Source organism: Vipera ursinii, assembly GCF_947247035.1.
Source record: "Vipera ursinii genome assembly, chromosome: 1".
Lineage (NCBI taxonomy): Eukaryota > Metazoa > Chordata > Lepidosauria > Squamata > Viperidae > Vipera > Vipera ursinii.
Window position 1 is genome coordinate 226,135,054 of NC_139512.1, and position 25,244 is coordinate 226,160,297.

General features: G+C 37.6%; 1 protein-coding gene across 1 annotated transcript in view; it reads right to left on the minus strand.

Annotated features, from left to right (window-relative positions):
• CSMD1 (CUB and Sushi multiple domains 1) overlaps nucleotides 1-25,244 on the minus strand; it is a gene marked incomplete at its 5' end in the record, with an annotated part of 1,146,395 nt that overhangs the window by 535,432 nt on the left and 585,719 nt on the right. The window contains one exon of the mRNA XM_083350006.1: nucleotides 11,007-11,201. Within this exon, the coding sequence (XP_083206132.1) occupies nucleotides 11,007-11,201 (195 nt within the window). The remainder of the gene's footprint in view (nucleotides 1-11,006; nucleotides 11,202-25,244) is intronic.

The window sequence follows — 25,244 nt, forward strand, 5'->3', positions numbered from 1 at the left end:
CCATATATTATATCTACTTATATATGACAGAACGTATGCTGGCTGAGAAATTCTGGGAGTTGAAGTCCACAGATCTTAAAAGTTGCCAAGGTTGAGAAACACTGATTTTAAACCAGCCACAACTGTCTATCTAGCATCCTATATTACGTGGTGCTGCCTTTCACTGTTCCGTTTGACAAGGGGAATTAAGGTGGAAAATATGATTTTTAAATTTCAGATTTCACCATTGATTTTACCTTCTGCTTCAGCAAAGAAAATATGTTCATAAATGACATGCAGTATTTCACTACACAAAACTAATGCAGAGTTAATTGATTTCCACCTTGGAAGTGGGGGGAAAAAAGGATTTTCTAACATGTTTACCTGTTTATTGCTTTAGGGCTGCCAATCATAAAAAGCACATAAATATAATGATATGTACCATGCAGCAATTTTATGACTAATGGGCTTCAAGTGCTTCTGATTAATTTCACTCCTTCAATTTTCTGTTGTTTTTTTTTTCTTCCAGGATGCTCTCAATAATTTTGTCCCGTTTTGTTACTGCATTGATTTACCATTCACATACTCTCAAAATGCTGTTCCATACTGATTTCATTCATCTTTAAATGTGCTATTTTTCTCAGATTATTTAGTGATGGGTGAAAATTACTGCTATTTCAACATTTTCACTTGATGAGTTTTAATCCGTTTCAAGTGTGATTTGATCCCTAAAATTGTTTTTTTTCTTTTTTTTAAAAAAAAGTAAATTGGAGAGGAATGTCCTATTCAACCACCCCTTTCCTTTAATTTCTAAATGTTTTAGGTTGTGCATGGAAGACATAAGCTATGGCTACTGTTAAATTTGTTTTCTGACTTTCTCTGGAAAAGGGACATTAGTCTTTGGTGGCAGGAGAGGGGGAGACCAAACATGGTTTAAGATTCCAGAATCCACATATATGCAGGACGTTTTGCATGATAAACTACAGGTAAATCTTGACTTACAACAGTTCCCATTCAAAATTACAAGGGCACTGAAAAAAGTGACTTATGACCATTTTTCACACAACTGTTGCAACATCCCCATGGTCATGTGATCAAAATTGAGATGCTTGGCCACTGGTTCATATTTATGATGGTCGTAGTGTCCTGGGGTCCTGTGATCACCTTTTGTGACCTTCTGACAAGCAGACTCGATGGGGAAGCCAAATTCACTTAACAATCATGATTTAACATCTGCAGTCATTCACTTAACAACTGTGGCAAGGAAGGTTGTAAAATGGGACAAAACTCATTTAACAAATGTCTCACGTAGCAACATAAATTTTGGGCTCAATTGTGGTCATAAGTCAAGGACTACCTGCATTGTCCTCATGGATTTCCCCCCCCCCTTAGGATTAAATGGCTTTACTTTAGTTTTGGAGGCTTTGAAAGATTATTTATTGCACCTTCCCCTCGTGTACTTTATGTTAAAGATGTATCTTTTGAATTTGATAGTGCAGTTTAAAGTCCTGATGAAGGAACACCAGAGTTTTATGTGCTAAACACAGACAATGCAGAAAAAGAATGACTTATGTGTTTCATCCCTGCTAGCAAAATACAAATTACTTTTCATGGTTCACTTGGAACCTTTTGACTTAAGAACAAGAGATACCATTGAGAACCTGCCTAAGCAAACATTATAACAGGTAGAACTGGGTGGAAACAGTTGTTTAGAAACGCATCGTTCCTCAGGGGCATTTGTATCTATTGGTTAGGGAAGTGTGTCTATTCAGAGTCTGCTTGCAGCCTTATTCCCATAAAAGTGAAGGAGAGGACAAAGTGTAGCTAAGTGGATCCTGCTGTGTAGAGACATCACAGCAGGTGAGGTAGAGGAAAAAAGTTCACAGATTATACTCTAATATGTTGTCTTTTTGAAATATAGATGGGAATTGAAAATTCTTTTATTGTCATCACCTTAAATTGAAGGCCTTTTTTTTTAAAAAAGAAAGCTATTGGCTTACCTGCTTTGTGCAGGCAGCAACAGTATATCAATAAAGTTGAAATAGAATTCTTCAAATATTTCATGAGCCTTCAGCTCACCCATTACAGAAAGAATGCAAACTTTAGAAGATATCACCTCATTGTACCCTCCTGAATTCTGCCCAGACAGGCAGACATTCAACTAAAATAACTCCCACAAGACAAAAAGCAAGGTCCCCATAGCTTTGGCCATGCTACATGACACCACCCAAACTGGAATATATTTATTGGCCTGATCCAGCATCTTAAAATCCTATAAACGAAACAGTAGTCATCCTTTAAATGATGATTGAGTGAGCCTTTGCCTATTCACTCTTTGGGTGGTGCTTTTCCAACTTGGGAGGAAGATCAGGAGAATGCAAGAAATCCTCACAGAAATGTATAGGTAGCTATGAGAACAACCATGGAGTCAGCATGAGAACAAACATGGTCTAGGGCAGAGGTAGGCAACCTTGGCTCTTTCATGACTCGTGGAATTCCTGAGCCAGCCAGCCAGCAGGCTGGTACAGAACACATGAGTCATAAAAGAGCCAAGGTTGCCTATGCCTGGTCTAGGGAGCTTTTGAATTTGTAGGACAAGCAAACCTTGGCCACATTGGAAGAGCTGGTTTGAGATGACCTATTCCAGTTTGGGTGGTGGCACAAAGTATGTCCACCCAAATGTATCTATTCATATAGACTGTCTCTCCTCTGACTAAGCTAAAAACACTCTTATGCCAATATTATGGGCATTTGCCTTTTGTCTCGTGGAAACTATTTTAGTGGGTTGTCTGCCTGTTTGAGCAGAAACCAGAAGAATATGGTAAAGGTGAGACCTTTGGAAATACATATCCCTTCTTTCTGAAATGAGTGAGCTTTGGGCACTTCCTTTTCTTCTGCATCAGTTGTTGGAGCATACTTTTGGATAACCATCGTATTAAAAAGGTTGTCCAGAAAGCACCTCCTTCTCATCAATATCAGCCCAACCAGTTAGATCTACCAGAGGAAAATTGCTTTTAAACCCTATACTTTGTAGAATTTGGGGTGCTGAGGTGAGGGGGGGGACTTCTTTCATGTCATGAAAAACCTCCCTGTGGAGATCAGGCTGTCTCCCCTCTTTGCTAGTCCTTTTGAAGTTCTTGAAAGCTAAGATATTTTTTTATATGGTGGACCTGTAAAAAGGTTAAAGCTTTTTGGATCAAAATTTGGTGGAATATGCAGAAGATATTTAAGAGAAGGATAAAGTTTTCTCCGCAATTGTTCTTACTGGGTATTATTACTGATACTACTGTTGTGGATATTAAATTGATGTTGAATTTAATTACGGCAGCAAGACTTTTAGTAGGGCAATATTGGAAGAAGGAAGAACTGCCGACTATAGAAGAATGGACTCTAAAAGTTTCCAACCTGGCAGAAATGGCAAAGATTTTGGCGTATTTGAAGGACCATTCGCAACAGAGATATATTGTGGAGTGGAAAAAATGGATTGATTATATCCAGAATAAATATGGGACTAAAAAGTTTCATTTAGCATTTGAATAAGTATTGATGTGATATTTATATTGCTTGTAGTCATTTTACAACAGCTAAAGTACGGTAGACTTAATAGCTTATTGTTGTTAGCATATGGTAGTTTATGATTGTTTTTACTTTTATACCTTGTATTTAGCTCTGGGAAGTCGGGGAGGGGGGAAGGGGAGGGGGGGAGGGTTGGGTTGGGTTGGGAAGGGGGTGGGTGGGAGGGGAGGGGTTGTTTTGTTAAAGATAAAATGTATTAAAAAACTTTTCAATAAAAAAAGAAAAAAAGAAAAGAAAGCTAAGATATTTTGGAGACTCTTTTCCTGATTTGATGTTGCTATCTTTCTTTCTTGTTTCTTTTCTCGGAAATTGTTGTGCTGTTTTTATGTTTTATCTTTAATACTATATATATTTAAGTCATATACCGTATGTTCTGTGTTAAGAGGTTTGTTTTAATTGCACCAACCTAGAGATATATTTAATAAATATATAAATAAAATTATGTAGTCATCCACTGGTCTGTATCCAATCTTTGCTATAGCCTTCCTCGCTAGGAAAGTAATGCTGTTCTTTCTTTGCTTTTCAGGTTCCAGGTAGTATGATTTTCTGACTGCCAGTATCAAGTTTAAATTCAATAATATCTAAGATGTCAGCCTATAGTCAATTTATTTTACTTTTTATTGAATTGTGCTTTCTTATATTCGTGCCTCTGACATTCCATGTTTCCATTACAATTTTTCTTTTCAGCTTCGGATGTTCTTTTCCTGCATGACAACACAGCAACTAGATTTCCTAAACACTTTAATCCACCTATTGTATTTCACGAATACTGAGCAGAACTGAACCATCCAGAGCAACTCTGCAGTAGCAGGTTGAGTGACATCCCAACTGAGGAGAACATCATTTGCCACTCTCTCCTCAACCATTTTGTATTTTCTATTTCCTGGTAAAAATGCAAGAGTAGTTTACCATTGTTTTTTCCCCCTATACAATATAAAATGATGATTCTGCCATTGTCACTAAACTGATCATCCCCCCCCCCCACAGCTTCTTATATCATTATTGTCCATTATAAGTGCCTGCTTCCTTTAGCGATAGCACTTAGACTTATATACTGATATATAGTGCCTTTACAGCCCTCGCTAGGTGGCTTACAGAGGCTGAATATTGCGCCCAACAATCTGGGTCCTCATTTTACTGATCTCGGAAGGATAGAAGGCTGAGTCAACCTTGAACTGGTCAAGATCAAACTGCTGGCAGGGGGCAGAATTAGCCTGCAATACTACATTCTAACCACTGCACCACCATGGCTCATAAGGTTTAGCTGGAAGGGTGGGATGACCTCCAGCCCTAGTTTAAACAAATCAATAAATAAAACAGGGTGAGCAATTAAACAGCCATTTTTATTTAACTGGGAACCAGACATTGTTCCATTCCATGGACCAAATTTAACAAATGGCTTAAGATTATTTTTACTTCATTATACCATGGCATAACTGATAGAAACACCATTATATTTTAAACATTATAGACTACAGAGACAGTAATTAGTTAGACCTGATGTTTCTTCCAATCCTGTCACTCTGTCTTTGAAGATTTTATTTTTTCCTTACCACTTGTAGCTTTCAATAGAAAAGATGCAGTTAAAAACTTGAGAGTCATATTAGAAAGCTCTGTCAAGTGACATATTGTCATTTCCAGTCACATTATGTAAGGCTTATCAATTAAAGAAAATTGCAGTTTTAGACAGCTCCAAATGAACTATAAGCATACATTATTTAGTAATCTGTATTGCAAGTATCTACAAAATAGCTAATGGACCTTTATTAGAAGGCATCTTATTCTAGAAATATTTGGAAAAAGTTTATAGTTTAGAGAATTCCTTTGTTAAGCAAGACCTAAAAGGAAAACAATCAGGGACACTTCAAAATATCTCAGTGGTGCATTGTTTGTATTTGATTAGCCACTTACTGAAATTATGTTCTGCACTGACATTTTAAAGCATCCCATTACAGTCATTAAATTATATTTGATAGTGCCGAACTGACAATTTATTCAAGTCACAACATTTAGAAACAAGACATTGACTTATGCATCCAGGTAACATCAGGAAACGTACCTGGAACAATAATAACAAAATTGAATGTTTGTTTTTAAAATGGAAGGAAAAATATCCACAGCCATCTAGAGGAAATGGCTTGGAAGATTGTGGTAGGGAATCATAGAAGTGCAAAAGGTTTTGATGCAAATAATGCATCTTGCATCAGACATTGTGACAGAAATACCAAATTACACATACTTTGCGCAGTGAAAACACGATACATGTGTTATTGTTTTAATGTCACTATGGCTTAGTAAAGATACTGCTGAACAGTCTTCTTTTCAGCTTAAAGAAATATTTTCAGCTTAAGGAATATTTACCATTCAATGGCTATTTTGCATCATTTTTCACTAATGGTGCATTACTCTACTGCATTAAGCCATAATATGCCTTTGGTTTAGTGGGTTGTGCAAATCTAGGCTGTTCAAAGGGAACCAAAGTTATTGTGGATTTATTAAATAAACCAGGTTTAAACAGATCATAGCTTAGCATGATACAGCTTGTCCTTGACTTACAACCACAATCAGGACAATTTCCATTGCTAAGCAAGGCGGTTGTTCATTGAATCGTGCCTGATTTTATGACTTTTTTTTGCAATGGTTATTAAGTGAATTACTTTTTTTTATTTTAATTCCATTTATATCCTGCCCTTCTCCGAAGACTCAGGGCGGCTTACAAACTTAGCAGTAGCCTTCATTCTATGTATATGCCTGCTTATTAGGGCTTTTCACACACACCCCAAGCGGCATTATTACAAAGTCAGCTTAATTGCCCCCAACAATCTGGGTCCTCATTTTACCTACCTCGGAAGGATGGAAGGCTGAGTCAACCTTGAGCCTGGTGGGATGAGAACCTGCACTAATTGCAGGCAGCTGGTGTTACTTAAGGAGGCATTAGCCCACTGCTCCACTGCAGTTGTTAAGTGAACCACATGATGGTTAAGTGATTCTGGCTTCTCCATTGATTTTGCTTGTGGGGAACTGGCTGGTGCGGTTGCAAATGGCAATCACATGACCCTGGGATGCTCCAACTATCATAAATACATGTTGGTTGCCAAGCACCCAAATTTTGATCAGATGACTACGGCGATGCTGCAATGGTTGTAAGTGTGAGGACTGGTTGTAAGTCACTTCAAATGGTTGCTAAATGAATAGTTATAAGTTGAGGACTGCCTGTATGCAAATAATGTATGTGAAGGCATAAAAATATGTTGAGGGTGCTATTGACAAGTGACCTAGGGCAGAGGTGCTACTATGTCAGCACACCCATTAAATAGCTGCAAATTAGGGAGGAAGAAGACAGCAGTTTTCGCTTTGTACAACTTTCAAAGATGCAAAGAAACAAGCTACCACCAATACAGATTGGCATAAACAACCCAGCCACTGCTGGAAAAGGGAGGAACAACCACGTTCAGCTTACAGTGATTTGTAAGCCTGCCTGTGAAACTTAAAATTGAAACGGAAGTTCAGGAACACCAAGCAACCATTGGTTGCTGATTTGTCACCAACGTGAGAGGCAACAAAGGTTTACACTAAGCCCTGAAAATATGAAAGCAGCATTGGATGAACAAAATTTGTAAGAACCATTTTCACATTCCATTTCCTTAACAGAAAAGGCCTTCTTTGCTAAATATTTTAGTGTTCAGATCCTGAGCTGTGATTCCCAGAATATATCCATAGTTAGATATATATATATATAGTTGCTTTATTCTGTCAAAATTCTATCTATAAGTGAAGAACAATAAAATAAAGTACTCTTGAGTAACTCTAAGTGTCATCCTTGGTTCTTGGGCCCTGATCATATAGTTCAACTGGTTAGATTGAAAAAGCGTTTTAAACCACAATATGTGGTTTATAAGCAATAGTTCAATATATCAGCATACTAGTTATATCAAAACTGAAGCAAACAGACCAGTTTGTTGAGTTTATATGATATATGAATCCAGCCTTTGCTTGCATTACCACACGCAATTAAGAAATAGTTTTAATCAGAATTTATTATTCGTTTATCTGAAAATGATTTAACCAAATAAATTTGCTTTAAAATGAAAGATCACTTTAAATTCTCTGAGAGAAATTACATTTTTTTTCAGTCTAATTTTAGCAGGGAGATCAGTTTAAATTCTGGGCATTTGGTTGTATGAATAATTATAGTTAAGTAATAATGGACTGTGTAACATGGATTATGAACAGACTAGAGAGGAGCATCAAGGAGAATGTTGTAAAGACCCATACAAAAGCCAACATGGATAGGGAATAATGGAGGGGTTTTGGTTTTTTTTTTACACACCTTCATTTTCCATGATACTTAGAGCTACAAATGAGGCAACTATAGTTTAACCAATGTGTGTGCTCAGTTTCTGGTTCAATGTGTGAACCCAGAAATAGTATTAATCAAATAAAGTCTCAGTTTTATTAATCTGAACTGTTAGACAAGCACAGTTTTGCTGGTTTTCTCTTTCTCTTTTAAATACAGACTCACATACTCAATACTTATAATAGTGTAACTTCTCAGGGCCCAGAGTTTTGGAAATAGCTTTTCCCAGTTTTGACATTTTAACTCATATTACTATCTTGCAAATTCTATGTAAATTCAGTCAAGTGCTTTACAAGAAGAAATATTTCTGAAGTATTAAGCAAAATGATGGCAAAATTAGCAATTTTATAATCTTCATAAAATTATCTTGATTCTTAACAATCGGCAAAATCAGCAGAAAGAGCAATAGTCTGTTGCCCAAAGCACCAAGAACTGTTGGAAGTCAGCACCCACCCACCCTCCTAGAGAAGGAAATATTCTGGGGGATATTAAAAAAAAAGGCAGAATATTATGTTTCCTCAAATAGATAATGGAGAAAAATCTTAGGCAGAAACAGCCAGTCTCCCCTAAGCAGAAACTCAGCAGGCCAGCTCTGTAGAAATGCAGATTTGATATTCCTATTCAGAAAGACTGGGGCACCTATTCATAAGCAAAATGCCCTCAGCCATGTCCCCAGAGAAGGTTTGAGCTGATGGGGTTAGAAAAGCAAAGACTCCCAAGGGCAGAACATGACCTTTAGGATTAATCCACCACCATTAGAATACCAAAAGCTCACGTCAAAGTACATGACATAGGAACATGAACAACCTCAAACAGGAACAACTCCAAACACAAAACCCGCAAAAGGTACAAAAACCCACTCACTCATAGCTCCATTTTGTCAGCCACCCCTTGCTTACTTTTGGTTAAAGATAATTACACATCTAGAATTTTGACTTGACTCTTAATTTGATTCTTGCATTGTTATCTCACAATTTACAGTGTTTTCAGACTAACCTTATATTTTTCCATTCAAACATATATGCTCACTATACACACAAGTATCTGAGTTTATCAAGAAAAAATGAAAGAATATTGTATTAAAACAATGTGACTTGGCTTCCAACTTTTATGATTAAATGAACTTACACATAACTAGAGCCACAGGGTTTGCTAAACTCTGTTCTTCATTATTAACAGCAATCTTATCATTCAAATTAACACTAGAACTAAATTTATTTTTGTAAATTATTTTTGGGAAGGAAAAGCATAATAATGATTAAGGACTTTAAGATCCTATTTAATGATGAACTCCTTTAGGAACTGTGTACTGGTGTTGTGGGGGCTGGGTTCATATGCTTCACAGCAGATGCCTCAAATGTCTTAATATTGTACAAAATCAGATGTTTTGTTTTGTTTTTCATGTTTTTCAGATGTTTTAAGCTTCTGTGGACAGAAAGTTGTGCAGTACCATCTCCTTAAGCATCCTCAAGCAACACCCATATATCGTGACTAGTTGGAGACTAGATTTTAAAAAAATCTCACTGTGAAAAAGAACCACAATGGGGGAAAAAAGGAAGATGGATGGTTTGTGTGTTTGTTTATCAAAATGATATGCTGCTCATCTCACTGTCTCAAGTGAGTCAGGGCACAAATATCAAAAGATTAAAACATTAAAATTAAGATTTGCAATGATTAAATAAAAGATTAAAGCCACGGGCACAGTGAGTCAGGAGATGGACTTTTGTGTATCATTCAGTCAACTACCTACAGCATAGCATGCCCCAATCGGTCAACCAGCAGAGCCAGGTTTTAAGGCCCTTCCAAAAGGTCAGAAGGCTAGAGGCAGGTCTCATCTCTAGAGGGAAGATGTTCCAAAGGACAGGTGCCATGCCAGAGAAGTCTCTTCTCCTTGACCTCACTAACCAAATTTCCTTGGCTAACCGAGTCCAAACAAGGCCTCTTCTACCAGTGCAAGTGGGACAAACCAATCCCAATGGGGCAGGATGGCTCACCAGATATCCTGGTCCCATGCTATGAAGGACTTTAAAGGTACTAATCAGCAGCTTGAATTGGACACAGAAACAAACTGGCAACCAATGCAGTTTAGTCTGCCACCCTTAGAGCCTCCAGGATTGTCCATGGTTACCAAGCAGATGTTGCTTTAGGTACTTCCCTACTGACCAACTGGGGTGAGAAAAGAGGCAATAGTGAGGCCATTTGCTCTGCATTTTAGGAACTTTAGGATTGGGATATCCATATGTGCAAAGCTAGCAGCCACGTGGAGGAAATCAAAGTATTTATGTAGAGTGCCATTGGTATGAAATAAATATTGGGATGGCTGGTCATTTTTTCCAATAAGACACTATTGGACTCCATTAAGGCTCTTTTGTCACACATAATTAGCCCTTTTTTGCATTAATGCTCACCTATTTCTACCTCTGAGGATGATGGGGAAATTTGGGGAAATAATGGGCTGCATTGTCTTTCTCTTATCTATTCAATCATAATTACATATTATTGTTTCATTTTCTGAAAAGTTCACATTCCTTAGTGTTATTGCAAACACATTCAGCCATTCAGACAAAAAAGATCCAGCTACTTGAAGATAATTTGGGATTTAAATGAGAATCACTGCAGAACAGAACTTAAGGGGAATGCACGCCAGCTTATTATCAGGGCCGTGAACACTGTTTTCACAGTGAAAGGATCAATCATTTGTCTCAAAAATGATCATATAAAATATAATGTCCAACCTTTTCTTGTTGCCTGTTCTTCCAATTCAATTTGTAGTGTGTTTTCACCTATTTTCCTTATGCTGAACACCCACAACTGTTCAAAATTAGAACCGAACCCCATGTAAATGAGTTGGTTTAGATTGGGAAGTGGAAACTTTCATTGAAATAGTAACATCTGTTCTAAAAGCACAACATTTTGTGTTTTATTCAGCAGAGATTATCACAAGCACCTGGTTCTAGCTGTGCTCATTTATGGTGGGAACACCATGTGGGCATGTATTCATCCTGACCCAGTGTATGCTAGCTTAGTGACAAAGTTTATTATGTCCTCAGTCCACATCTCCATGACAAGGTCTGTGCTATTTTTAAAGTCTTACCTCTGCAAAATGGCACTGGGAAATCCCATGTTGCTCCATTTCCAGGACTCATGAAACATGTCAGAACAGCATGGCCTTCTAGGATATAGCCTGCAATGCAACTGTATCGAATTTTATCTCCAATATTGAATCTTGTGCCATGAAGAATGCCTTTAGGTATCTCCCCAGGGTTGCCACAGGTATGGCTGGGTAACACTATTAGGAAGAGAGGGGGCAGGAGAGAGAGAGAGAGAAGGAGTTAGCACAATAAAATGTTCCCAATAAATTTTCATTGACAAGGATTTCTTGTACACGTTTCGTTTTTCTTTGCTTCTCTACTTTCATTCAGAGCAAATACATTTCAATTAAAATGACAAAAACTCTCATGCCAGATCTAAAGTTGTAATATATAGTTTTCCTGAATTTTATACTTAAAGAAGTATTTTAGTAGTTTCAGCTATTTAATTTACCACCTTTGTACTGCAGCAAGTATACGATTGATGGATTTCTATAAAAATCAATTGGGTTTTGGCCATTTGCTTCAATCTGATATGGCCAGAGTAGAATGCTATTTATCTTAATATGTAACATTTAATAGAGCAGTTTGCAAACAGAATTGCCCAAGAAGATTGACTGGCATATGATGTCAAGTAAGAGATCAGCCTGAAACAAAAATCACCATCAACCATTTAAGTTTCCCCCATATGAAATGATAGGGATTTGAGAAGGCAGAGGTTTAATTTGGAACTATTTACATGGAAGCTTCAGAGGATTATAGTACTTGACTAACATGTTCAGACCCACAAACTAAGCAGGATTAGGGAATGTGTATATGTGGAAAGAAAAAAAAACAACAACAAAGAAAGTCTACAGTTATTGGCTGGACCACAATATTTTATAGGTTCAATTATAAAATAAGGAGACTTAATTTTTCATCAGACTTTCTATGATGATCTGGAACCCAAACATGCCCACATCTAATTATGATTGTTTTATATCGCAACAGAAATGGACTTGATTTTCTTATATATCATGGGTTTCAGTTGGAGAATATTTTTGTTAACAATAACTGGGTTTTCCTTGTTCAGAATCAGATGATCAAGCTTTGTTCTCCTCCCAACCCCAGAAAAGGCCGGTGTCATCTGACATCAGTTAAAATCAAAGCACATTAATCAGACTGTATTTCCATGTGCTATGGAAATAAATTATATCAAGTGTCCATGCAAATTTAGCATACTCATTTATTGGTTTACATAAAGCACTTCAGTGATGAATTCAGCTTCCACATGGTTAACACCAACCCAACAGTAGTTTCAGATGATTAGGAAAAATACTTCCCTCAAAAATGTTTAGATATATTAAAGTTCCAGTAGAGTATTTGGGGAAAAAAATTCCTTTCTAAAGAGTGTTTGGCAATCTTAATTTTCTCCTTCTCTGACTCATTTGTTTGCACAATCCCAGTTATCAAATGCACCCCACACATTACTACCCTCTGATCAACCAAACCTATGAAGTCACTTCTCTGTCCTATTACAAGCTTGCAGGTTTGCCCCAAGTTCCCACCAACCCTTCTGCATTATCCTTGGAAGATTGTTTCATTCTAAAAGGATTTTGGGAATTATCAAATATTATAGAAGGAATTAGCGGGCAGAAAATATGAAAGTTAAATTCCAAATCTTTGCATTCTCCAATTCCATAATAGTAATGGGACTAGATTGTCTTGGAAAACCTTTTTTGATTCCTTCTTATGTATTCATTTAAGCATCAGTCCAACAGGAAAATTGCATTTTCTTTGTGAATATTGGAATGAATGAAAAAATGAGATGTTACATCCTTACTTAATTGAAGTTCAATTTTTTTTGCATTATTCTATACGAAAGCAAAGGCTGGATGCACATTTCAAGTTTTGCATAATCACAGTAGTCCATAACTGTCAGAAAAATGATATCAATTACTTGCACCACTGTCTATGTAATAATGATTTACCTTTAAATTACAAATGGATCAGCCAATTTTGATTTAACAAGATTTTGATATATCTTTCAAATACCACTTTCAGGTTTGCTACCAAAATCCCATGTGAAATTCACATTAACTTCAGAGATTACAACAAGAAAAGAGATGCCGAGCAACATTCTACAACCAGACCATGAAATTGTTTGGGAGAATAAACAAACCAAAACACATTGGCTTGAAATAGACAATATAGTAAAACTGGTGGCAGCAGCCTTTCCCTATATTTCAGATCTTATTAGGAAAGCCTAATCTAAAGAGTCAATTTTGAATGCACTCTGCATTAAAAGCATCTGAGGCAAAAATGCCATTATGCCGTATCATAATGCAGCTTTATCACAAGGTTGCTTCTGCAACTACTGTTTGTACAAGTCAGCTCCCAACGCCTTTTGCATTCATCATATTGAATGCAGAGCTCATTAATTAAAGAAGCCAGGTCTTTCTATCAAGTATGCCAGTGCTTTTTTTCTAAAAAAAAAAAGGTGCCGGAACTCAGAAGTGCTGTAACTGGGAGCGATGCCGGTGTCTTGCTACGGTGTCACCACCTGTCCTTTGCACCCCTGCCCCTGAGGCTCGGAGCCACATGCCGTGGAGATTCCCCTCCCCGCAGTTGCCCTGCCGTGCTGAGCCCCCACCTGGAGCTGCTCCAAACCCCGACCCAGAGCTGTGTTCCTCGTGGCAGTGGTCTCTGGCACCAAACAGCCTCTTTCCAACCACATCCAGAAAAATTTGTAACAAACATTAGAATTCTCAAGGCCATGTTTGGTATTTCCCAGCAATCTGTTACTGGAAGGAAAAAGTAATCCCTGCTGTGTTACTGATCCCAGAGAAGCATTTGCATGTAAGCAGGTATCCTAAGGGTGCCATAGTTATGGATGAGAAATATTGGTTGCAAAGTTGGCATTTCTGGATGTAATACAGATATTTTGGGCTTATTTTTGTTTCTTTGCATGTTTGATATTTTTAAAAAGGCATATGCTAGTGACTACACTTATGCACATATGTAACATCTTTTAGGATTCTGCTTGTCCAGAATGTGAAAAGTGAAAGATTGTGACTAAACAAAATTTTAATGTAGAGATAATACCACCAGAAATTATTTTAGCCTTTTTAATAAATGTTGTTATTGATGTTAAGCTCACCATGGAAAATATCATATATTGTTATGTATATAGCAGGTTAATTTAAAGTGGTTTAGTTGTAATAAGATGGTTATAGATTCAAAATAGTTTTCAAAAGTGTACAAAAGATACTATTTTTTCTAGCATCAGCTAAATTAGACATATTACATTGAGAAAAATGTTTCTCATTTCTTTCCTGTTACCTTTTGTATTTCATTGCAGAGATGTTAACATATGAAATAGATTATTTTGTTATCTAATTTTACCTTCCAAAAGACAGAAGCAGATGAAAAATGTGAGGTTCTTTCCTGTTGGCTTTTTTTAATTAGCTCTTTTAGATTCTAAAAGTTTAATTCCCAAAGAAGTAACCTTGTAAATAATTTTAATGTCCTCCTCTAGTGCAGGCTCTTTTATGACTCAAGGACTTCAACTCCCAGAATTCCTGAGCCAGCATGGCTCAGCTTGGAAACCTCTCTCTTTCCCCTCATTGTGGCTGGCTCAGGATTTCTGGGAGTTGAAGTCCACGAATCATAAAAAAGAGCCAAGATTGCCTACTCCTAAAGCCAATAGAGGGAGCTTTTTTTTTTTTTTTTTGCAAAAAAAAAGGTGCTGGAACGCCGTTCTGAGCGTTCTATGAGAAAAAAACCCCTGAAGTATGCCATGAAATAACTTTTTTCTTAACTATTACATGATTTTTTTACAGAACTACAAAAGATGGAAAAATGTTATCTTTGGGCAAAACTTGTTTAAACTGTATTTTAACCTGCCCATTCAATCTATATGGAACATTGTTGCTCATATAAATTGAATAAATAAATAAATAAATAATAATAAATAAATTTGAAAATTTTAAGAAGCATACTTCTTATAGGGGGAATTTTGGAAGTTGAAGACCACACATCTTTGAATTGCGAAGACTTAAAAACACTGGTATACAGAAAGTGTCACTTTAGCATTCACGACTATAATATTTGCCTGAAATTACTGTTGCAAATGGTTACTCTCGTTAGTAATAGGAACTGCTATGTCATACCAGCATCATATGTTTCCCACAAGATATTTCCAATAAGCTGTAGACCTATCCCAGTCTGGTTTTCTATTCATTTCCTTTTCACCTTCTTGTTTCCTTGTTGGATTTCCATCAGTCTTCTCCTCACTTCCTGTGCACCATACTTGGTCAAGAGTTACCACCTTCTCAATTCCCTTCCATTAGAGTGGTATCAAACTGCATATCTTAGGTTGTTGATATTTCTTCCGGCAATCTTAATTCCAACTTTTGATTCATATAGCCCTGCCTTTCTCATGATGTGCTCTGCATATAAGTTAAGTAGGCAGGGAGACAGTATACAGCCTTGCTGGACTCTTGGGCTCCAAGATCACTGCAGATGGGGACTGTAGCCAAGAAATTAAAAGACGCTTGCTCCTGGGGAGGAAAGCCATGGCAATCTAGACAGCACACTAAAAAGCAGAGACATCAGCCTGTCGACAAAAGTGTGTATAGTCAAGGCTATGGTCTAACCAGTTGCACTGTATGGCAGTGAAAGTTGGACCATAAAAATGGCTGAGTGCCAAAGAATTGAAGCCTTTGAACTATGGTGCTGGAGAAGACTCCTGCGAGTCCCTTGGACTGTAAGGCGATCAAACCGGTCAGTCCTAGAGGAGATCAACCCTGACTGCTCTTTAGAAGGCCAGATGCTGAAGCTAAAACTCGAATACTTTGGCCACCTAATAAGAAGGAAGGACTCACTGGAGAAGAGCCTAATGCTGGGAAAGATTGAGGGCAAGAGAAGAAGGGGACGACAGAGAATGAGGTGGCTGGATGGAGTCACTGAAGCAGTAGGCGTGAGCTTAAATGGACTCCAGAAGATGGTAGAGGACAGGAAGTCCTGGAGGAACGTTGTCCATAGGGTTGGACACGACTTCGCAGCTAACAACAACAACAATTCCCTTCACTTCTCTTGTTACCCCCAGAGTGGTGCTCTCAGTGCTTTTCTCCTCATGCATGCAAACACTATTAAAAACACGATCTTTTAAGTATAGGAATGCAGGTAAAGGAAGAGTGGGAAATTCTTCAAAAGCTCTTTTGATAGAGCAAGCGAGATGGGAGTGTTCGCCCATGGATGGAAGACACTGTGGAAGGATCTATCTATGAATCAGGGCAAGTATGAATGTACAGATGAGTTGACATATAAAGTATGTCACAGAAAAGGAAACATTAATATATGGCATAGAGTCTGCTTACGTGAAAGTCCATCTGTCTGCCACAACATCTGCCTGGTTGATTCAATCCTGTAGGGTTGGCATGCTTTGCCTTCCTTTATTTAAGGAAGGTGTCTCAGAAGGAATAGGGACGTGATTGCTCAGTGGGTTAGGATGCTGAGCTTGTCGATCAGAAGGTCAGCAGTTTGGCACGTCAAATCCCGAGTGCCGCGTAACAGAGTGAGTGCCTGTTACTCGTCCCAGCTTCTGCCAACCTAGCAGTTCGAAAGCACGTAAAAATGCAAGTAGAAAAATAGGTACTACTATGGTGGGAAGGTAACAGCGTTCCGTGTGCCTTTGGCGTCTAGTCATGCTGGTCACATGACCATGGAGACATCCTCGGACAAGTGCTGGCTCTTCAGCTTTGAAATGGAGATGAGCACCGGCCCCTAGACTTGGAAATGACTAGCACGCATGTGTGGGGGAACCTTTACCTTTACCTTTACGTCAGAAGGATGCCTTCTCTGGAAAAAGATGCCCCCAAGATTTGGTGGTCACCACTCTGCTGTTGTTTAAAAGAGCTGTGAGCTCTTCATGAAGGTCTCTAGTAAAAGAGCACGAGATCCTTCACTTCATCACATTTGCCACCTTTTATCTTTTGTTTTATTTATTTTATTGTATTTTCTTTGTCTGATGTGAGTTGCCCAGAATTGTTGATAGTTGGGTGGCATGCAAGTTTAAATCCTCCTCCTCCTCCTCCTCCTCCTCCTCCTCCTCCTCCTCCTCCTCCTCCTCCTCCTCCTCCTCCATCATCAACACCATCAAACATCAACTTCTGCCTATCCCAGATCTTTGGGAAAGTTTTGAAAGTGGATAAAATGCCAGATCCAGTCTAACCAACTGGCAGACTGTGAGACCAACCACAATAATAATAAACTGTCTCTCTCCAACACTCACTATCTCACTTTAAATCATCTCTCTCATACTTTTTCTTTTTTTTTCTTTTTTAGATTCTTTACAAGAGAAAAGGAGAGATAAAATGATGGATATCCTACTTTGATCCCTGATTGATTGTTCCCATATGAACACAGCTGTTGACAGGGGGAAAAAAAACCCTCTATCTGACAAAGTTTAAGGCTAGACAGCATGAAAGATTTTAAGTTTAATTTTAAAAAATGGAATTTTTCACATGATACAATTACCTGTCAAGATCAAACATGATTAGTTTATTTAACTGCTTTTCAGAAAACACTGAAACAATACTTAAGTTGGTATGCAGGACCAGCTGTTCAATCTCAATTTGAAATAAAAATGTATTATGATGTACATATCATACAGCTGTTCAGCACAGGCAAATATTTCATTGCCCAAGCCACACCTGATTCACCGCATAAGTACATTTCAATAGATTTAACTCAATTGAATTCCAGTAGAATTTTAGAGGTATGCAATATAGGTTGAGATTTATTAAATAATAAAAAGAGATTTTTTGGAAGAACTTTGAAGATTTATTGCAGGCACAGACCTCACCTGTCCTCTATTTAAACATGCAATTTCTTTAGAAAAAAATATGATTTATTCATTCTTCTCAATGAAATGAAAGCATTTTATGGCAGTGATTTTCTGCTGTGAAATAAGTTGTTTAATGGTGCTTTCTCTTTATTATCTTTAATGCAGCATATATCTTTAAAATCCTGAATTATAAAGTAATTTTGAATTAATAAAAATGGTTAAGATAGTATTTCAAGCCAAAATAAGAAAGGAATCCTATATAAAAAATACTGTATATTTGAAAATTATGAATAGTTCAAGCACAGGCACATTTTAGTCCATAATGTGTTTTACTGGTTCCTCCGTAATTGTAACGTCAAAGATCACAACTAACTGGCCTTGGAAACATGAAGATCCCCAACCTGACAGTTTTTTTCCCTTTTAATAACCCTGTAATCCCTTTATTCAGGGTGGAGTTGGGGTGACTGAATGGAGCTTGAGTATTTACTGGCCAGATGCCCTTCCTGATGCCTATGCAGAGTTTGCAACAGTTACTCATTGTGCCCAGAGAGAGAAATATCTTCTGCCAACTAGGATCGAATTCAAAGCCTTCTGATGTAAGCCACCATGCCACTACCATCCCCAACCTAACAGTAACGTTGAGATTTCAAGATAATAATCTTTTATGGATCTGACCATAGATGTATTCAATCCCCTTTTATTATGGGGATTGCTTAGAAAAATCCAAGTTACTGGGTTTTACCACTTCTTGCAATAACTAGTTAACTATGAATTCCATGAAGTAATTTTCTTTGTTCAAAATCTACATCCCAACAACTTCATTTCTCTAAAGAAACTGGATATTACTGAATAATGCTTGTTCTTCTATGTGCTTCATTTAAACTATCATCATATCTTGACTGCAAACATCTGGCACTGGATGGCAGTAAAGAGCTGTCCAGCCTCTAATTTCCTGGATCTCCACAATCTCTTTTTAAAAAACTGGTATCACATTGGCTACCGTCCAGTCCTTTGGCACTGAGCCCAACCTGAGAGACAAGTTACATATTTTTGCTAGAGGTCAATAATCTTACACTTGAGATCTTTAAGAACTCTCCAGTGGATGGCATCAGGTCGGCAAAAATGTCCTGGAATATTTCCTCTAATTTGCTTTACAGTCTTTTTACCAATTCACTCCCTGAGAAGTCATGACAGGCTCGGGAATCTTCCTTACCGGTGAGGGAGAAAACAGAGCGGCAGAGAAGCCCTTCTATTTCTCTGCAATCTCTATTTCTCCTCCTCTATTACATCCCTTTTGCTCCTTTGTTTTTAATGGCCCAAGTATTTTCTCTAATTGGTTTTCTTATTTGAATTTGCTCAGATAAATTCTTTATATTTGAGAGGGTCCTTGGAGCTCTCTGAGCTTGGCTGTTTTCTTGCAGATGTTTTATTTCCCAAACTAGGTTACATCATTAAAAAGGTAAGGGTTCCCTGTCAATTGTGTCTGACTGTCGAGTGCAATGCTCATCTCTCTTTCTTAGCTGAGGGAGCCAGAATTGTCCAGAGACAATTTCAATAGTCATGTGGCCAGCATGGCTCTATGCCAAAGGTACACCGAACATTGTTACCGTCCTACAAAAGTGGTACCTAGTTATCTACTTGCATTTGCATGCTTTCAAACTGCTAGTGGGGCAGGAGACCAAAGCAAAGGCGATGTCAAAGCAGAAAGTGTGGATGCTCTAACAGGAGGACAGGAGATCTTAACTTCTTTTTTAACATTTGTTTTCTCTCAGAAGGGAAATGGAGCTAAGAGAGACTGTAACCACAGGTTGTCCTCAACTTACAAGCATTCATTTAGCGATTGTTCAAAATTACAACAGCACTAAAAGAAAGTGACTTATGATTGTTTTTTTCACACTTACAACCATTGCAGCATCCCCAAGGTCACATGATCAAGATTCAAACACTTGGCAACTGACTCATGTTTATGATAGTTGCATTTCCTGGAGTCATGTGATCACCTTTTGCAACCGTCTGACAAGCAAAGTTAATGGAGAAGCCAGATTCACTTAACAACTCTGTTACTAACATAACACGTGCAGTGATTCAGTTAAGAAGTGTGAGAAGAAAGGTCATAAAAATGGGGCAAGATTTGTTTAACTGTCTTGCTTAGCAACAAAAATTGTGAGCTCATTTCTGTTCATTAGTCAAGGGCTACCTGCATTTTAAGCTAATCCTGGTCTCCAGGGCAAGATGATAACATGCCAGGATAGTGAAGGAAATAGTGGAGATGATCACAGAACTGCCTTCAAGAATAATGAGAAATCCTGGCCAAATGCTCGAAGACCGGAGGAGAACAAACACTGTTTCCATCTTCCAAAAGGAGGACAATAACATGAAAAACCACAGATAGGTCAGCTTGACATATGCATTGAGCATGGGCTTCAAACATATTATCATGTAGGTGAGCATTTTGATAAAGATGCCAAAGGAGCCAGGACAAGGTGGCCACAAACAATTCTGTTGTGATTCAGGGTCAGCCTGTGGGTTCGGCAGTTGGGTCAGACGACTCAGAGGAGGAGGGGGGGTGTTGAAGAGCTTGCTGAGGGGGTTGGAGAGCTTGCTGATGAGAGCCAGACCCCTCCCACCTGGTCATGACACAGACCCAGCTGTGTGAGCCTGACAGCGTGGATGAAGATGACCCACAGATGGCCCTGTTCAAGAACGCCCGACGCAGGAGGCAGTCAATCAGGAGTAAACAGAGGAAGGCTATGGGGAACCTTGGAAGGAAGCAGAGAGAAGCCACGCCCTGAACTGTATAAAAGGGGAATGCGTGGGAGGGCTGGTTTGCTGAAGGCAACCGCTTGAATAGCTCCTGTTTCATGGTTTGTGTCTTGTTTGCTTTTGTGTCCATAAATTTGGTAGGCTTAGTTGCAGCCTCTTGCCTTCTTGTAAAAGGGGTTGTCCCTGCCTTTTCTGGAGGGCTGGTAGCAGGCTGGTACAGAACAAATTCATGCCAAACTACTGTAACCTTTTTTTCTTTGAGAGAGCTATCGGCCAAATAGATAGGCCATGGGCAGTGTACTTTCGCCTTCACCAAAGTCTTTCATGGAAAAATAGAATGATATTACCGTTAGAGGAATCGAAGCTGAATCACCAGAGGGAAGGACTGCCCTAGAATGACACAAGGATCTATCCTGGATCCAGTGCTTTTCACCAAGGGTAGCAATCATTTGGACCAAGGAATTATGGGCTTGTTTAGTGAGTCTGTAGGACACACAAAGCTGGGAAGGATGTATAAAACTTTAGAATAGTGACAAAGCACTCAAAGAGATCTAGAAAGGTGTCTCAACAGTGGGCTGAAATCAATATGAATGGTAGATTGAAATAGGATAGAATTGATACTGCCACATATAGGAAGGGGTGCTTAATCCTTCTCTAGATTAGTTGAACACAGATCAGTCAAATATATTAATCTTCTATGCCCATAGGGGTACTCTAAACAAGATACCTTGTGTTGGGGGGGACTAAATTGCCTCAGTACACCTACTGATTCCCATTCAGAGCAGGTTACTATGTATTAACCCTAGAGTAAAAGGCACATTATATTCAGTGGTGGGATTCAGCCAGTTCGCACCACTTCAGCAGAACCGGTAGCTAATTTTTTGTTGCCCAGGCCCAGAATGGACTTCCGGAAGCGGCATCCACACAGAGAACTGGTTGTTCACATATTTGAATCCCACCACTGATTATATTATATAGGGCAGTTACATGTTACATATTGATTGGATTGTGCAGCATGTAACCTAAGCAAATATGGCCTAGGCCATTTCAGTGTCCAGGGCATAAAATTCTAAAGCAGAGTATGAAGACTCCAGTAGTAGAGAATAAATGAAATATGACTGAAGGAACAATGGTACTTTACTGAGGTTGTTTGGTTGCTGCTGTGCTGCTATAAAATTCTAATACAGTAGTCCCCAACTTATGATCCCAATTGAGCCCCAAATTTGCCTTGCTAATCAAGGCAGTTGTTAAGTGAGTTTTGGCCCACTTTCTGACCTTGTTGAGTTAATCACTGCAGTTAAGTGAATCACATGGTCATTAGCTTCCGCCACTGACTTTACGCACCACAAGCCAGCTGGCTAGAATACAAATGGTGATCACATGACCCCAGGACAGTGCAAGTGTCATAAATACACGATGGTTGCCAACTAGCCAAATTTTTGATCACATGACCATGGAGATGCTGTGATGGTTGTAAGTGTGAAAGCCAGTCATAAGTCATTTTTCCCAATGCCACTGTAACTTCAAATGGTCACTAAATGAATGGTTGTAAGTCAAGTACTACCTGTAGGTAACCACTGCAAGCTAAAATGTGCATCTGCCATTTAAAGATCTTAACTGGTCAAGGTTTTTCAGAAATAGTAGCAGAGTGGCTGGTCCTACACCTCATATATTTTGTTCACAAAGAAAGGAATATGGAATGAACACATTTTAATTTTTATCACATCAATAGCCCAAGACGATTTTGCTTTTGTTCAACTGTTCTGACACTTGCAACTGTCATCAACATATATTTTGTTTGCAGAATTTCAAATCTTTTTTTCCCCAATCACAAAATAAACTGGTGAAAGTCCATGATTAAATAAAAAGAAAACAGTAGGACATATTTACAATATCACTCCTATTATTAACCCCAACCTAATCTAGATAGTCTGCTCACTCTAAAAAGACCTTTGATATAGAATGTAGTCTTATTGGTGATAAATTTTGTTCCCTACAAAAAATAGGACAATTTCTCCTGGATGCCGCAGTACTTTTTACTTTTTCAATAAGAATCTTAGTAAACAGTCCATTTCACAGAATGCGATTTGCAATGAAAGAAGATACAGTATGTAAAATATCTTCAACAGCTGATGCACCAAAGATACACAATTCTTCTGCAAATGGAACTCCATGAAACTTCTCATACCTTACCAAACAATCTAGTTGCTCAAAACAAGCTTTAAGAAAAAAAATATTGAGGTATATAAATACTTTTCTAACTGGAGGCTGATTTGTGCTGAATCAGCCACTTCAAAGACTTAACAAGTTTAAAGGATGCAATTATCATAAGATACACAATTCTTCTGCAAATGGAACTCCATGAAACTTCTCATACCTTACCAAACAATCTAGTTGCTCAAAACAAGCTTTAAGAAAAAAAAATATTGAGGTATATAAATACTTTTCTAACTGGAGGCTGATTTGTGCTGAGTCAGCCACTTCAAAGACTTAACAAGTTTAAGGGATGCAATTATCATATATATCAAATCTGGAAACCACCCCCATCTCACTCACAGAGCAACTCTTGGGAGATGTCACTTGAAAGTTAGGCAGCCAAAGTGTGAGAAGGCCTATTATGCTACTGCTCTTTAGCTTGAGCAATCTATCTGGGTCCATATATAAAATGTTCAGCCAGCAGTTGAATACTTTGATTTCTGCATGACTTTGAACAGGTGTTATATTCAACCCTGCCCTTACGGCTGGAGTTGATTTAGACGTGTATCCACCGCCAAGATGCATTTCAGGAAAGTGAACTATATCATTTCAGTCACCAGAAGCCAAGGTCAGGTAAGAAAATACCACTAGACTAAACAAGTAGTAATTGCTTCTAATACAAGCACCATACTAACTTAGCACTAATTTATTAGCTTGGTACAAGAAAAAAATGTTGAATGATTCATGATTTTAGGATCTGCACATCAATCTCTACTTCACTTTCAAGAAAAAAAAGAGAGATTCTGTCCTTTCTTTATTTGTTTTACACTATTATGGACACAAATAATGTTACCAGTGCTTTATTGATGATGTTTTATATTTCTAAATAATTTTAATTTGGAACATAATCAATATTGTTATTTTAGATTCCAGATGGTTTTAATCAAGGTAAATAAAATCTAATTCTTGAAACATTAAATCAATTATAGATTTTTTTAAAAAAAATCTATAAAAACTATTATTTTTGAACACAAGTAAAATATTTTGTGAAGCACAGCAGATTCTTTATCAGCTTATCTTTGAACTCCTATCATATTACAACATGCAGTGAAAACCAGCAGGACATGGGGTTATTTCAACCAAACATGACACTTGATTTCACAACTGCTTTGACAAGTATTGATTTTAAGGTTTACCTTCATCTTCAATATAACACATAGAGTTGTAGAGACAGGCTGCAAGTGGCTTGAAAATTCTTCCTTGAATAATTAAACTTCATGCTACAAAACCTCACAACATCTGTTGTTCATATTGACATGCCTTTAAACCCCCCATTTTTCTAAATTTAACAATCATTTCTATAAGTGAATTCTTTATTTTCGTTGGAAGTGAATCCTACGTGCTAGGTTTCTTGATGTATTTTCTTAAAGCTCAACGTAAAAAGTACTGTATCCTTAATATCTGGAGGTTATGGGTAAAAGATCAAAGTCGTATGTATACTGTAGACTTTTTTTTGTTCTTTGGTTACTGGATCTTTTGGTTTGCTTAAGGTGTTTTCAGACATTTGTGTTTGTTGTGTGCTACAGTGATGTCAAACGGCTGTAGTAGTTTGTTGTTTCAGATATGTTTTTGCTGCACGGGATTATTATTTCACATCTTGGGAATATTTGCAATAATAGAGCATGCATAGAACATAAGAGTGCTAAGAGGTTTCTAAATGATATATTCATCCTTTTGTTTTGAGGTTTCTATCACAACTTCACCAGAATTTTAAGTTGATTCCCTAAAGAAATGTAATGCAAACTACACCAAACTTTTGAAAGGCAATGAAACTTTCAGTGCATTAACAAAATCAAAGAAGTACACTCTGAACTCACTTTCTAGAACAAAAGATCCTATAAATAAATTATCTCAGAAGATGGATATGTATTATCATAGAGCATAAAAGTTGGAGAGTTCTTATTAAATATCCAGTTTTCAAAGAGAATTTCAATGTCAGGAAATGATTGTACAATATAATTATATGAAATCACCAATCAAAGTCATCTTTGACAATACCTAAGCCAGTTTTTTTCTTTAAAATATTTAGCAAACCTTTGATTTGTATTACATTTCTGTACCTTTATTGCTTTATATTTTCTAGATATAAATATCTAGATTGATTTTATAGACTGAAAAGTGGCTAGAGGAATCCACCTAAGCATTATTCTTTCAACTGTCTATGAAAAATTGATGCTAATGTCTCATAAGCCCTGGCAGGAATGCAATGTGCTTTTTATATTAATTTGCATAATATTACCCTTGTTGCTTTATAATATTATTCTTATTAGTATTACCCTTAGCTGTTACTCCAACCTAATTTAATTATTCTTCCTCTTACATGCTGACACATTCTTTTTAAAGATAAAGTAAATCAGAATGGAGGCAAACATACACATTTTTCTAGAATGTTGCA